At 48.1% G+C, this 16,074-nt stretch overlaps 1 protein-coding gene and 1 pseudogene across 2 annotated transcripts in view; both read left to right on the forward strand.

The window, feature by feature from the left end:
* The window catches only part of IGF2R (insulin like growth factor 2 receptor), a 133,628-nt gene extending 118,966 nt beyond the window's left edge, over nt 1-14,662 (forward strand). The window contains exons 45-48 of the mRNA XM_050789196.1: nt 5,158-5,344; nt 10,700-10,852; nt 11,941-12,010; nt 12,865-14,662. Coding sequence (XP_050645153.1) covers nt 5,158-5,344; nt 10,700-10,852; nt 11,941-12,010; nt 12,865-13,275 — 821 coding nt within the window. The 3' untranslated portion in view covers nt 13,276-14,662. The remainder of the gene's footprint in view (nt 1-5,157; nt 5,345-10,699; nt 10,853-11,940; nt 12,011-12,864) is intronic.
* Nucleotides 1,236-5,150, forward strand: LOC126953665 (calcineurin B homologous protein 1-like; annotated as a pseudogene). The gene has a single exon (XR_007725289.1). The product of XR_007725289.1 is annotated as a calcineurin B homologous protein 1-like (transcript).
* Nucleotides 14,663-16,074: the final 1,412 nt, after the last annotated feature.

Here is a 16,074-nt window from a genome sequence, read left to right on the forward strand (position 1 = left end):
ACCTTTCATAATTTGATTTTTGAACTGTGTGTGGATGTAATAACTCTTAAAAAAAAAATCAAGGCCGGGCGCGGTGGCTCAAGCCTGTAATCCCAGCACTTTGGGAGGCCGAGACAGGCAGATCACGAGGTCAGGAGATCGAGACCATCCTGGCTAACATGGTGAAACCCCGTCTCTACTAAAAATACAAAAACTAGCTGGGTGAGGTGGCGGGCGCCTGTAGTCCCAGCTACTTGGGAGGCTGAGGCAGGAGAATGGCGTTGAACCCGGGAGGCGGAGCTTGCAGTGAGCTGAGATCCGGCCACTGCACTCCAGCCTGGGCGACAGAGCGAGACTCCATCTCAAAAAAAAAAAAAAAAAAAATCAAGTGTGTTTAAAGAAAACCCCAGCCTGCTGTGATGTCAAAGAGCGGCCGATCGGGTCCCCTAGGAAGGGAGAGTAGTAAATAGCCAAGAAAGAGCGGGTGCCCCGTGCCCTGGTGCTGAGCGCATCCCTGAGAAGGAGCGGGTGCCCTGTGCCCTGGTGCTGAGCGCAGCTCCATGACGGCAGCACCTGATGGAGGGAAGCTGGGTCAGCATCGCTGCTCCTGGTCACAGATCGTAGACAGCGCCCCGGTGCATCTCATAGCACCTGTGGCCCCTGAATAGAACTGGGAAAGTGAATGTTCTGCTTTCTGGGCAGGTTGATGGTAGGAAAGTTGATCAGCCTCATTCGCTTGCAGAATTCACAGCTCGGAGCAAGCACTCTGTGTTCCTCTGTTCTCTGCTTCCTCACGCTTCTGTGAATCCTCCAGTCATTCAGAATCAGATGTTGCATGTCACAGGTTGTGCCTTCTCTTGCTGTCCTCTTTCCCAGTGCTCGGTAAATGTTGATTAAAGGAAGGAAGGAAGAATTGTTTAAGGTTGTTTCAAAAGCCTTCAGGGGGCCCTATCATGCAGGGAAGGGAAGTCCAGGCTCTGTCTGACACAGCTGGAAGATGTCTGAGAGGCTTCGCGTACCAGGGCAGCCCTGCAAGCTGCTGCTCCCACACATGCCTCAGCTATCAGTTTATTCACCAGCTCCCAAAGTCACCCTGTAACCTGGTGGGTTTACACGTGCTGCTCTTGGTGCTGGAATGCCTCGGTCCACCTTCCTCATCCATCCAAACCTACCTCCCATGCCCCTCCTGGGAAGGCCCACCTTCTCATAGCAGGATGACGCCGCCTGGTGTGTCTGCAGGATTCCAAACCTACCTCCCGCGCCCCTCCTGGGAAGGCCCACCTTCTCATAGCAGGGTGACGCCGCCTGGTGTGTCTGCAGGATTCCAAACCTACCTCCCGTGCCCCTCCTGGGAAGGCCTACCTTCTCATAGCAGGGTGACGCCGCCTGGTGTGTCTGCAGGAGTCTTCAGGCTCCACTGCGCAGCACTGGCCACTTGTCTGGTTCCACATAAGAACTTCCATGTTCACAAAGGGTATGTCTAGCAGACCTTTGAGGATCACCGACTTTCCGAGTGCTTGTGCATGTGCATTTAGTCATTCTTGGTAGATAAAATCCCTTTCAGACCTTTTCACTTTCTTCATTCACCAGCCCCAGAAAGTAGCTTTAGTTTTAAGACCTCTTTTCATCTTTCATGAAGAAATGAAATGTCTGCCTCTTCCTGAGGATTGCCATTCCTTTGGGAGGGCAGCAGCTGTCTCTCCTCAGGACGTGGAGCTGCTGGGCGGTTTGCTCCCCCACACCAGCCCTGCAGAGCAGTCCATTCGGCAGCCCCTGCTTCAGCTACTCCAAGGCGAGAGTGGGGGGCCCTCCCCTGCACCGCCTGTCTCTGGTCCCCATCTGTGTGTGGACACGTCCGTCTCATACCCTGCACTCTCGCCTCTACATTCCTGGCACCCAGCAGCGCCAGCCACAAAGATTTTGAGCCAATGACAACAGTTGGGAGCAGCAGAGTTCATGCAAGGAGTCCACACAGGGTTCCTCACTTCTAACACCAACAGCACACTGAACGGTTCCCAAGCCAACTTCAGATTCGCCCTTTCACCGTGACTCACAGAGCTCCCTGGAAGCAGTTACGCTCATAGTTATGATTTACTGCAGCAAAAGGGTATAGGTTAAAATCAACCAAGATGCACACAGGGCAGAGTCCAGGAGGGAATCGAACGCAGAGTTCCCACCAGCTCTCCCATGGAATCAGATGTGTTGTGTTCCCAGCACCCACGTGTGGCAGCGCACATGGAGTATCGCCAGCTGGAGGTGCTCTCCCGAGCCTTGGTGTCCCGAGTTTTTCCCAGGGCTCTGACATGAGCAGGATTGGTCGGTTGATTGCTCAGGTACTGCATGGTCAGCCCCTGCTCCGTATCCTATCATTAGCCAAGGACCAAGGCCAGTCCTCTTTTTGGGCAAGGTTAAATTCTTGCCTTCCCTCCTATCACTGTTGCTTCTGGCACCATTGCTCCTGGAGGAGCTCCTGGCACAGTGATGGGGTCTCAGGCCTCCACCTTACTGCGCAATGAAGAGCTTGAGGAGATCGAGAAGGAGACTGGCCTTTCCCACTGTCAGATCACTCGCCTGTACAGGCGGTTCAGCAACCTGGACAAAGAAGAGAACAAGACGATTTCCAGGGGATTCCAGAACTTGCCATCAACCCAGTGGGGAACTGGATCATCAATGCCTTCTTTCCAGAGGGAGAGGACCAGGTAAACTTCCGTGGATTCCTGCAAACTTTGGCTCATTTCCGAACCATTAAGGATAATGAAAAGAGCAAAGATGTGAATGGACCTGAACCACTCAACAGCCGAAGCAACAAACTGCACTTTGCTTTTCGACTATGTGATTTGGATAAAGATAACAAGATCTCTCGTGATGAGCTGTTAAAGGTGCTGTGCATGATGGTCCGAGTACATATCTCCGATGAGCAGCTGGGCAGCATCGCAGACAGGACCATTCAGGAGGCTGATCAGCGTGGGGACAGTGCCATATCTTTATCACAGACTTTGCTAAGGTTTTGGACAAGGTGGATGTAGAACAGAAAATGAGCATCCGATTTCTTCACTAAAGGACAGACAGCAAACTATTCCTTGCGGTCTAGTATTTAAGAACTAGAACTTGACAGTCCTTCTGTCCACCAGCCCTACCTCTACCCCATCATTCCCCTTCTCCCAAAGTACCACTGCTGTTGCATGACAACCCCAAATATGTTCTGTCAACACAAACCTGCCTTTGGTCTATAAACAGGGTATTACAGAATGGTACACCCAGTCTGTTTCTGCTCAGTGTCTATTCACCAGTTCTTCACTTACAAATATTGTCTTTCTCTGTTCTGCTGCTGAAAGCCACACATCCATCCAGTCTGAGAAAGTAAGATAGGAAATCATGCCGAGGAACAGGCCAGCAAAGCTCTTCCACTGGGTGTAGGCTGCACCTGCTGCCTTCCCCCCAGTGAGTCTGCCAGCATGCTTCTCCATCCTTTTTATATGTCCTTCGCTTCCCACTTATGTGTACATTCAGCATACTGTTCACCTAGTCTTGCAGTCTTGCTGCTTTTCGTGAAGCCTCAGAATCTCCTCTGTTCTACTTGGCACCCCAAGCTGTGCCTGGTATTGTATTTCTGACTTGGTACGATAGTTCAGTGGTCTGGCAGTTTTTATCTACTTTCGTTATTAAATGGGCCTCTGGAATGTTGCCTCCCCAGGAGCCTTTTGGTAACCAACACTTCTGTCAGGAGTATGAGATCATCCTCTGCACTGTGCTCTGTCATCAGAGGGCTGCTGGGTGGAGATATTCGTGAGAGGTGGCCTTGGAGAGAGGAGTGGAGTCAAGCCTTCTGGGTTGCTTGTCCACATCACTCTACTTCTGGCCTCTGATTCTCAACTTTGTACCCATGTGGCGTCTCTTGTTAGTGCAGTGTTGACTATTCAAAAAGTAGCAATATGCCTGCAGGTTTGCTTAGTCCTGGGGCACCATTACCACCAGAACAGCTGCTCTGACAATATGCTTGGGGACTTCCTTATGGCTTTTTGAACAAGGAGGCTGCGCACCCTGTAAAGCCTCCTGCATTCACACCTCTGCTGCATGGCTTATGCCTCAGTGTTTTGTGCACTGGAATGCTTTTCACTTGACGTTTCCAAGTTAGAAAGATTAGTATTACGGAAGTGCCTAACTTATCCCAGTCCAAAATATTTAAAGATTGTTCTCTGTGTCTTGAAGTTTCGCACAAAATTATTTATGAATTTTACACTTGTCAAATGTTAATGCTGGAAGCCATAGTCTGCTCCTGATACAAGTCCAAAGCATTGTAGCTCCCTGGTTACATTGGTTTCCCAGCTCCTTGTGTAGACCACTGTTGATCCCTTAGAAACAAGAGGTCTGGCACTAGTAGCACAACCTAAGGTGGCATTCCAAGTCTTTGAGCAAGTCACAGCAGCTTTTCTTGCCAAAGTCAGCTTAGTTTAGACTTCAGTGGTTCATGCTGTTGCCATCCTAATGTATGTCTCTGTGAGTCTGTTCATTCACATATCTGCCGTTGGCTGACTTTCTTGACTCATTGCTTGCTTGCTTGTTTCCTTGCTTTGGAAAACTATTGGAGATGTGTACGTGAGTCTTTAGGAAGGGGATTGTTTAAAAATACCACTGCAAAACGATGGAAAAGGGTGGAGAACAGGGGAGTAGCCAGGCTGGATGGCTCAAATATAAATGAATGAGGAATTCTTTATGAAGTATCAGTTGGACTTTGTGATCGAGTGATGTAACATAGGAATTATATAGAAGGAGAAGAATATCTGATACTGATCTGTTAGATACTTCAGAGGCTCCTTGATTTGCATATTTGCATAATTAAAATTACAGCCTTTCCCTTCTTTTGGCTGCACAGCAGACTGTTTTAATCCACGGTTGTGCCTTATTGTTCCATTAAAATTGCATCTTCAGTCCATCAATAAATAGTCATGGTCAAAACAAAGCAAAAATTCTTTACTGTACACTGAGTACGCGCAGGGCTCTATCAATGTGCATCGAGTGGCCTCGTAAGCTGTGAACAGAGTGGATGTGGGACATGGGGGGAAGTCTCTTCTGCCTGATTTTAAGTCTTTGCAAACTTTTTAGACTGTAAGGAGCTAAGCTCAGTCTGTTTGTAAAAATTGATGGTGACATGCCACGTGTGCCCTTCCTGTTTGACAGACGGCGATCTGGATGTCGTGTTTGCCTCTTCTTCTAAATGCGGAAAGGATAAGACCAAGTCTGTTTCTTCCACCATCTTCTTCCACTGTGACCCTCTGGTGGAGGACGGGATCCCCGAGTTCAGTCACGAGACTGCCGACTGCCAGTACCTCTTCTCTTGGTACACCTCAGCAGTGTGTCCTCTGGGGTGAGTATGACATCCGGACGCTTAGCATTTGTACCCCACATCCTCCCTTGAGAATAAGTATATGTGTGTTTTTTCCCCAATGTTTTCTTGTGAAATATTCAGAACATGCACCAAAAAATAGAGAAAATGGTAGAAGCAGACCCCACATAGTCAGTGCCCCGCTCCAGAGCTTGTCAGCATCCTGCCACTGATTTTTGGTCCATGGCTGCATCACCTCCCACCACCCCCAGCAGCAGTGCCGTTGTTTCCTTCGTGCGTACCGTGCCCCGAATAGGGTCCAGTCAGGGCGCCCCAGCTCTGTCCCTCCACCCCTTTCCCATTGCTGCCTCCCTTTCCTTAGCTCCTGGGAGGCAGGTACTGGTGGTGTCTCCTCCTTGTAATCCTGGAACATCGTTTGTGTCCTAATACAAATGATTGCGTTGTAAAGTTTCACTTTGATTTGAGTGTCATATTTTTATGTTTGAATGAATGGAAAGCTTACTCTGCAGATTTGGAGTATCAGCATGGGTACAGAGGCAGCAGTTTCTGCTCTGAAGGAAGGTGGCACCTCCATTGGCTGTCTTGTGTCTCACTGCCGTTTTATACTTTGCCACGAATAACGTGTTGTCAGTTGCTTTCCTCTTGGATTTATTGTCTTATGTCACCCCGCCCACCATTTTATTTATTTTTATTTTTTATTTTTTTGAGACAGAGTCTTGCTCTGTCACCCAGGCTGGAGTGCAGTGGTGTGGTCTCAGCTCGCTGCAACCTCTGCCTCAGCCTCGTGAGTAGCTGGGATTACAGGCATGCGCCATTATGCCCTGCTAATTTTTATATTTTTAGTAGAGATGGAGTTTCACCATGTTGGCCAGATAATCTGGTCTTGAACTCCTGACCTCAGATAATCTGCCTGCCTCGGCCTCCAAAAGTGCTGGCATTACAAGATAAGCCGCCATGCCCAGCCTGGCCCACCATTTTACATAAGCTTTTCATTCTCTGTCCTGAGACTTTAAGATCGGGGGAACATGAATTCTTTTCATGTAATTGTTTCCTTCATGCCCTGTAAAAGGGACCGTAGAGTCAGCAGACGACAGGGGTAGGGGTTATGGCGGAATGAAGATCAAACATTTTACATCTTAAATCAGCACTCCCCCCGCCCACCCTTAACAATGGACATGAGCTCAGCAAAACCAGCTTTGTCCTGCACTGTTCAGGGCTGTGTACTTAGGGATCCTTAGCTGCACAGTCAAGGAAAGAGGCTTTTGGTTGAAATTTCACTTGTGGTATTTTCAGCTTTTGAATGTTTATGGTGTTCCGGTGAGATCATTACAAAATGAAAGGATTAAGACTGGAAGTTCTTCCTGAAAGAAGCGAAATGTGAATTTTCCTAAAAGATAAAACCCAGCAGTGAACTTTCCCTGCGTTCTCTGTCATTGAGAGGCTGCAACTGCCATGAGGTGAATCCTGCCTCCTGACATGGCAGCTGGTCTTCTGTGTGGGTTTGAGGGACCAGCCCAGGCTGGGATCCTGTCCGTGCTGAATGTTTAGAGTTGGACTTCTGTGAGTGGGAAGAGCACCGTTTATAGGGCTCTGGTGTTTGACTCCAAAACCAGAGAGGAAGATTCTCCAGGAAACCTCAGTTTCACGATGTTCAGAACATCAGGAATGGGAGTTATTTAAATCCCTTAGCACACTGACAAAGTAATAAGGACTTTCAAAAAAAGAAACAGAAGTTGAAACCAAGAGCAAAAACTGAGATGGTAGATTTTGAGGGATGCAGGTACCAGCGGGGGGTGAATGTGGAATAGTGCCTGAGATTTTTTTCTTCCCCAAATGTTATCAGTGTTGTACATTGTAAAATCATGTAAGTATGGCCAGATGTGGCTCACGCTTATAATCCCAACATTTTGGGAGGCTAAGGTGGGCAGATCACTTGAGGTCAGGGGTTCTAGACCAGCCTGGGCAACATGGTGAAACCCTGTCTCCACTAAAAATACAAAAATTAGCCAGGCGTGGTAGCACGCACACCACGAGATGGCGTCACTGTACTCCAGCCTGTGTGACAGAGCAAGACTAGATCTCAGGGAAAAAAAAAAATCATGTAACTATAACAAACAGGTAGCAATGATCACCCTAATAGATGACCATTTTTAGTTCTTTTAGCTATTTCTTCTGGAATTTACCTCAATATTTTAAATTAACATCCTTTATCTCATCTATTGACTTCCTGCAATAGTAGATGAAGATAGAACTCTCTTACACCTTCCTCCTACTTTCCAAAAATGGTTCTTTCACAATATTTGATTAAAGTCAAAAAACTTACACAAAGTTAAAAGACAGGCATCTACAGATGGAAGGGGCATGCTATGTGCCCAGCACAGTTAATGATGACAAGACCCACCCACTTATGAAATACCAGGAGAGCAGATACAAAGAAAAGACTGTAAAAGCTTCAGGGGAAGCTAATTTGTTGTATTAGAAAATAATTCAAGAAAGATTAAAATACTTGAAATCCTCACTTTATATCGTCGATAGGTTCTTGGAAACTACAACTTTACATGAAACGATGTATAGTGAAACCAATTTTTTTTTCTCATCAACTTTATAATGAGACAGTTTTGAAGGAAATGATGTTATTCAAGGACCTCCTATAGTCGCTTCACAGAAGGTTGCAGTTTCAAGGAACCTGTCAGCGACCCTATGAGGACACAGTGTACTGAACACAGTGGTGTCTGAGCTGAGAGGGGTGACAGAGTTCCCGGCTTTTAGCATTTCTTACAGTGATAGCATTGTATGAAAGTAAAACCATTTTCTTGAAAGAAAGGAAGGAAGGGAGAAAGGTAGAGTCCCTAATTGTTTGGAAGACATACTGTTAGACTTCCTGTCTTAGTATGCATGCCAGTATTTCAAGAATAACCACTAAAATAATATAAATATAGTGTGTAACTTCCAAAGCAGTGGAGAAGAAAAGGAGAAGTAAAAATACTTATATCCCCAAAGAAGACAAGGAGAAAAACAAAACAGAAATCAGACAAGTAGAAAGTTCAGCCTAATATGGTAGAAATAAATCTAAATATATCTATAATCGTTAAGTATAGCTTGACTAAACTTGTCTGTTCAAACACAAGTTGTCAAATTGGATTTCAGAAACAACCCTGTTTACGGGGAACATGCCTAAAACAAGGATACAGAAAAGACCAAAGTCAAAGGATAAGAAAAGATACATCAGAAAATAATCTGAAAGAAAGCTGCAGTAGTTATGTTAATATAAGATAAAATAGGATATTAAAGAAAAATATTAGGGATAAAGAGAGTCATTATATTTTAAAAGGGCCCATTTCCTAGGAAGATACAAGAATCCTAAACTTCCGTCTACCTGATAAAAAAGCCCCGATCCGTACAGCAGAAATTGACAAAACCACACACAAGAAACAATGACAAATCCGCCTCGCTTAGTGATTGCTGGGTTAAGCAGACAAAGAGTAAAGCTTTTTTGGAAGATTGAGACAGCACAGTGAAAAGCAAGATTTAATAGACGTGCATAGAACACTGTTCCCTGCAGCGGGAGAATGCTGCTTTCCCAAGCTCACATCAAACACTTAGAAAACTTCATCAAAAATTAACCACGAAGCAGGCAAATCAGCAACTTCCTTTTTTTTTTTTTTTTTTTTTTTTTTTTTTTTGAGACAGAGACTTGCTCTCTTGCCCAGGCTGGAGTGCAGTGGCGCGATCTTGGCGCACTGCAACTTCCACTTCCCAGGTTCAAGTGATTCTCATGCCTCAGCCTCCTGAGTAGCTGAGATTATGGGTCTGTGCCACTACCTGCCGGCTAATTTTTGTATTTTTAGTAGAGATGGGGTTTCACCATGTTGGCCAGGCTTGTCTCAAACTCCTGACATCAGGTGATCCACCTGCCTCAGCCTCCCAAAGTACTGGGATTACAGACCTGAGCCACTGTCCTTGACCTAAGTCAGCAAATTTCTGGCTGATGCAATTAGCTACATACATGATGCACTTAAGTTAGGAACCAAGAACAAACAACTGAAAACTAGAAATACATTTGAAGACTAAAACCCACTTCTGAATAATCCATGGTCCAAAGAAGAAATCAAAGGCAGAAAGTAAAATACGCTCAGAACCGAGTGATAATGTGTCTCTTGGATGCATTTCGAGGGGTCCTGAGTGGCGGGAGCTGCTTCTGGGTGAGTGGGTTTCTGGCTTGGAGGGAGATGTCTGCAGAGCTCTCAGACCTGTCTGTGGAGCGTGATGGTGCTTTTGCCTAGAACTGGACGCCAGGCCCTCCCTGTGGTTTCTTGTCTGGCTGATGTTTTGGATTGTTTGGCTTAAGCTGAACTTAGACTGAGAGCTGCAGCCCTTGCAGCCACGCCGGCAGGTTGGCCTGTTGCCCTCAAACTCAGTTTTTTGAGCAGCCGGCATCTTCAGCAGCGCCAGATGAGCCTCGCTGGGGTTGCCTGTTATCTCGAGCAGCACAAGAGGAATTGCTGTTTATGTGATCCTGTTCCTCTGTGTGTGGCCCCGAGTGACAGAGGGCCAGAGAGATTAGAAGTGTGAAGTTGTTATGCTCTTGAGTGTCATGTGGCTCTCTGAGCGCAAGCGCGAAGGGAAGTCCCCGTGGTTGTTTCTCATTTTCTGTTATTATTGTCCTGACTCTGCTTGAGTGTTTGATGTCGTGGAAATGCACTGCTTTTTCCCACAAGTGTGCCTGTGGGTCTTGGGTGGGAATGGTGAACACCGTTGGTGAGGCAGCTGGTGTGCTCCGAGAGCCTTCTCCTGGGATGGAGCAGGCTTGGAGAGAGGAGACGTGTCGGGGGCTATGCTGGGCTGTGGCTGTTCCCTGGGCCCCACCCTGATCGGTGGCCACCGCTGGACCCTGTTCTGGCCTGTTTCTAAGGCCCCCGGGGCCCTTTACCTGTGGAGATGGTATCTCATGGTGGGCTGTGCTCACTGCTTCCAGAAGAAATTCCAAGAGGACAGCTTTGACCCTGGAGAGAAGGGTGGTGCTTTGGGACAGCCTCTGCCCCAGCCTGGTCCTGCTGTGGGTTGGGCCACCTAGAGGGGCCGCGTCCCTCCCGCCTGTCTCCTCTGTGTTTGGGCGAATGACAGTTCATGGAGCTGGAAGCAGTGCTTTCTTGTCTGTTTTCTGACAACCCTGCCCCAAACTCATCATCAGGAACTTTTTGCAGCCCTTTTCCATGTGGAGTGGGCCTTGTGGCCTTGTTTTCTGGGCAGGAGTAAGAATCACATGGGGTTGGGAAAGTCAGAGCTGCTCTTGTCTTGGGGACTCAGGTCTCAGGTTGTGGCCGTGGCGGCAGGACCGCCCTGTGACACGGCTCCTTTTCTGTGACATCCTTGCAGGGTGGGCTTTGACAGCGAGAATCCTGGGGACGACGAGCAGGTGCACAAGGGGCTGTCGGAGCGGAGCCAGGCGGTCGGCGCGGTGCTCAGCCTGCTGCTGGTGGCACTCACCGGCTGCCTGCTGGCCCTCCTGCTCTACAAGAAGGAGAGGAGGTGAGCGGGTGCAGGGCGAGGTGGGCTGGGTGGATGCACGCCTCCCATAGCTCATCTTGACTCAGTTTTGCGGGGTTTCATTTACTTATTTGCTTACTTGTTTTTGAGCCCTGCAACAGCAGAGGTCTCAAGTTCTTAGATCAAAACTCTCTGGAAGCAGCCCCCAGCGTTGTGGTTTTTAAACGCCTTCTTTTCCGTCTGACCATGCCTGAGGCCCTCGCACATCGACGTGCCTGTGTCTTCTAGGACCATGGTCCTCTGTGTCCAACGTTGGGTAGAACATTAAACGGCATCTTCCATGGGTGCCTTTTCCCACTGAGCAGCTGGCCCCGCTGCCCTCCCCACGTCATAAAAGCAAGAGTTGATTAGGCGCCTGCTGTGTACCAGCTATGATGCCATCCTTTTGCCCCACTTTGCTGGGTGAGAGGACTCGCCATGTGACTGTCAAGCAGATTTTCACATCAGGCATCAGTGTTAGTGGCTCTGGCCTGGGGGCAGGAGCTGGCCAGCGCAGGTGTTCCCTGCTGCCACTGTCATTTGCCAGCTGAGCCACAGGCCAGTGAGAGAGGTGGTCAGAAAGTACCAACTGTGGAGGTTGCAGTGAGCCAAGATCGCACCACTGTACTCCAGCCTGGGCAACAGAGTGAGACACGGTCTCAAAAAAAAAAAAAAAAGGTACCGACTGTGGCCCTTCACACCCAAAATGCGGAATGGGACAGCAGAAGGTCTGGGCCGGGAAGGGCATGTGATGTCCGTCCCCGTGAGCCACCATCAGGCAGGCTTCAGGGCGGCGGACCGGCGTGGTCCTGTTAGAGTCATATGTGAAAAAGTCCTTGCCCAAATGTTAAGTTGCTCTAGAGGGCCCTCTGCTGTTGGATTCCAAAGCCCATGTTCTTTCCACTCAGTCACAATGAATACATTAGGGTAGAACCTGTCACGGCGGCTGCTTATTTGTCATTCAGAATGTGGGAGAAATGCAGCCCCCACCAGTCCCCTGGTGGTGCAGATGGGGCGGGGCTGTGGGGGTGGGGCTCTTGCCCATGCCCTCTCTACCCTGGAGTAATAATTGTCTCCTTTTTATTGTATAGGGAAACAGTGATAAGTAAGCTGACCACTTGCTGCAGGAGAAGTTCCAACGTGTCCTACAAATACTCAAAGGTAATTTTCTGTGGCGAGTCTCTTGAGGGCCTGCGTCCCCGGCCCGCGCGTGCTGCGCTGTCCCTGCTGTTCTCACCAGGGATGCCGAGGACAGCAGTCACAGGCAGACTGGAATCCAGAAGGGAAACGGCACCCGTTGCCTCAGCCGCTTATCCCAGCACATTTTTTTTTTTTTAATTTTTTTCCCCTCAAGTTTCTCTCGTGGTTACAACTGATTTCTTTGAAGTATTTAATATTTAGGTTGTTTCCACTGTTTTTGGCTGTTCTTTAAAAACACACACACACACGGTGGTGAAGATAGTTGTGCATCTAGCATTTGGATGATGTCTTTCAGATAAATTTCCAGAAAAGAGGCATTGTCTGGATCAAAGGACATAATGTTTGTGGTCTCAATGGGTGATGATGAATCACCTTCTAAAACTGGGCTTTTGACTCGAGTCCCTCCTTTGACTTTCCTCTGCTGCCATTACGGGGATACCTTTCAGTCGATGAGTAACCCCGAAGAGCCCCTTCTCCTCCAGCGCAGCTGGTGGGTCACTGGTCTCCTTTTCGGGTCCAGGCCATCCTGAACGCCTTCTGCTTGGCCCCACCCTTGGCTGTGAGACTCCTGCCAAATGGCCCCACTGTCACCCTCCCAAACCCTCCTGCCTTGGTGCAGCCTCATTAGGAACAGGAAGGTGTTGCCAGCCCTGGTCTTCCTTTCCCTGCGAACTGGAGACGCAGTGACCGTGAGGACAGTGGGCCAGTTCTTCCCCAGCGCGTGCCAGCAGAGGGCGTCCCTGAGAGGGTGGATGGTGGAGCAGAATGGGGTCTCTGAGGGGGCTCACGTGGTCTCTGCTGTTGATCCCTGGCAGGTGAACAAGGAAGAAGAGACAGATGAGAACGAAACAGAGTGGCTGATGGAAGAGATCCAGCTGCCTTCTCCACGGCAGGGAAAGGAAGGGCAGGAGAACGGCCATATTACCACCAAGTCTGTGAAAGCCCTCAGCTCCCTGCATGGGGATGACCAGGACAGTGAGGATGAGGTTCTGACCATCCCAGAGGTGAAAGTTCACTCGGGCAGGGGAGCTGGGGCAGAGAGCTCCCACCCGCTGAGAAACCCACAGAGCAGCGCCCTTCAGGAGCGTGAGGACGATAGGGCAGGGCTGGTCAGGGGTGAGAAGGCGAGGAAAGGGAAGTCCAGGTCTGCACAGCAGAAGACAGTGAGCTCCACCAAGCTGGTGTCCTTCCATGACGACAGCGACGAGGACCTCTTACACATCTGACTCCGCAGTGCCTGCAGGGGAGCACGGAGCCGCGGGACACCAAGCACCTCCAACCAAATAAGACTTCCACTCAATGATGCTTCTATAATTTTGCCTTTAACAAAAACTTTCAAAAGGGAAGAGTTTTCGTGATGGGGGAGAGGGTGAAGGAGGTCAGGCCCCACTCCTTCCTCATTGTTTACAGTCATTGGAATAAGGCGTGGCTCAGATCCGCCACAGGGCGGTACCCTGTGCCCAGGGTTTTACCCCAAGTCCTCATTTAAAAAACGTAAGACCAGACGCATCTCAAAACAGAGGGCTGCATTCTAAGAAACCCTTGCTGCTTTAGGCCCGATAGGGTGTTTGACCCCAGTATATTTTAGCATTTTAATTCTCTCCCCCTATTTATTGACTTTGACAATTACTCAGGTTTGAGAAAAAGGAAAAAAAGAAAACAGCCACCGTTTCTTCCTGCCGGTAGGGGTGTAATGCACCGGTTCGTCCATCCTGAGATGGCGAGGCTGTTGGTGTGCGGGACAGTTTCCGGTGGGATTTTGAACTGGTCATTGGTGTGTCCCCTGAGTTGCAGCTCATTCTGTCTCTTTTCTCTTTTGCTTTCTGTTTCTTAAGGGCACACACGTGCGTGCGCGCACACACACACATACGTGCACAGGGTCCCTGAGTGCCTAGGTTTTGGAGAGTGCGCCCGTTCTATGCCTTTAGTCAGGAATGGCTGCAGCTTTTTGCATGACATCTTCAAGCCTGGGCGTACAGAGCACATTTGTCAGTATTTCTTTCACCGGCTGGTGAATTCAGACAACCTGCCCAAAGATTGATTTGTGTGTTTGTGTGTGTGTGTGTTTGAGTAGAGTTGAGGTGTCAGAGAAAATGAACTTTTCCAGATTTGGGGTGTAGGTCTCATCTCTTCAGGTTCTCATGATACCACCTTTACTGTGCTTATTTTTTTAAGAAAAAAGTGTTGATCAACCATTCGACCTATAAGAAGCCTTAATTTGCACAGTGTGTGACTTACAGAAACTGCATGAAAAATCACGGGCCAGAGCCTCGGGCCTAGCGTTGCACTTGGCCTCATGCTGGAGGGAGGCCGGGTGGGCACGGCTTGGAGGAGGAGGGATGCGCTGCTCGCGTTCGTATTCTGGCGGCAGCGCCTTTTCTGCCATATTTAGTGGATGACTTTTCTCGCATTGTAGAATTGTATATAGACTCTGGTGTTCTATTGCTGAGAAGCAAACCGCCCTGCAGCATCCCTCAGCCTGTGCCGGTTTGGCTGGCTTGTTTGATTTCAACATGAGTGTATTTTTTAAAATTGATTTTTCTCTTCATTTTTTCAATCAACTTTACTGTAATATAAAGTATTCAGCAATTTCAATAAAAGATAAATTATTAATTGGGTGTTACAGTTTTTTCCTTGATAGTGAGACGTTCCCGAGCGAGTTGCCAGTCCGCCTGCCTGTCTTTTCTTTCTGTTAAGTGACTGAATTTGGGTTTTGACTCTGGTGTTCTTGTTGACCCTTTATGAGGAGCACTTTCATTTTTCTCTGGAGTCTCCTGGTCATAGGTGTTAACTTTGGGTCCAATCTGCCTCCCCTCAGGTCTTTCTAGATCTGATTTCTTTACCATCTCCAGGCCAACCTCGGGGTGTGGTCCTGTTCATCAAAACAATGAACATGGAGTTTAGAGTCCAGTGAGACAATACAGCTTTTTTGTGTGCAACTAATCTAACACAGGAATGTTTTCTCTTGAGTAAGCTCACTGAGTTTTCCATCTTAAATTACTCAGCAGTGACTGAGAGCTACCTGCATGTTAACCTGGAAGCAGGAAATTACTCCAGTGGTAAAAACAAACCTCTTAGACTCAACATCCTATCCTCCATCTCTTTATTTTCCCCGTAGAGTCCAAAAACCTCAACCATCTAATTTTTCAATTATCCAATTGGAGTTACCTTTTTAAAAAAGTTATTCTTAAGGACTTCACAATACCTTTCCTGAGGAAGACATGTCAGGGTCTTCTAAAAGTTTATGACCAAAGAAAGACGGTGGTCCTCAGGTATTCTACCCAGGGGGCTGTTCTCCAGGCCATTCCCACCTCCTGCTAAGACCATGGGGAGCCCTCTCTGTAAGGAGGGGCATATGCAGGGACCTGCCCATCCCCTTGGTAAGCTGGATGGCAAAGAGGTGTGTCGTCTGCACCGCTGGCTGCCTGCTAATGTCGCTGTCAGTGGGGAAGGAGAAGTGACAACATGTTTGAGTGCATTTGCTTTGACTCTTAAAAACCCAAGCCTCTGAAAAAAGAGTAACTACTTGCCAGCTGTTGTTACAGGTGATATTTTTAGGAAAAAATACCATGTGACAGCAAATCAGAATTGGACTCTTCAGAGAAATGATTTTATTGATGGAGTACAACCTGGGTATTTAGCTTCCTTTTAACAAAATTTTCTGTGCCCCTTTCTTGAGACCGTCCATGAATGAGAGAGACATAGAATAAGAACTGGCGTGCTAAAGATGGAACAGGCAAACCCCACACCAAGGAAATCCATAGTGAAGTGGAAATCTGGTTCTTATGAACATTTTAAGAGCATCTGAAGCCTGTACTTCACCAACCCTAAAGTAATACATGACACGAGATGATTCCTCAGGAAGGAACATATAGAGTGGAGACAACATACAGACATTACAACTTACAGGACGACTCTTTCCCTGAGGCATTTGAGACTAAGTTCCCTCCCTTCACCAGGCATTCCTACAAACGAGGACCTTCACACGACTGAGATGCCACCTGGTGATTAGAGAATACTTTGGG

Source organism: Macaca thibetana, chromosome 4, assembly GCF_024542745.1.
Source record: "Macaca thibetana thibetana isolate TM-01 chromosome 4, ASM2454274v1, whole genome shotgun sequence".
In the NCBI taxonomy this organism is placed as follows: domain Eukaryota; kingdom Metazoa; phylum Chordata; class Mammalia; order Primates; family Cercopithecidae; genus Macaca; species Macaca thibetana.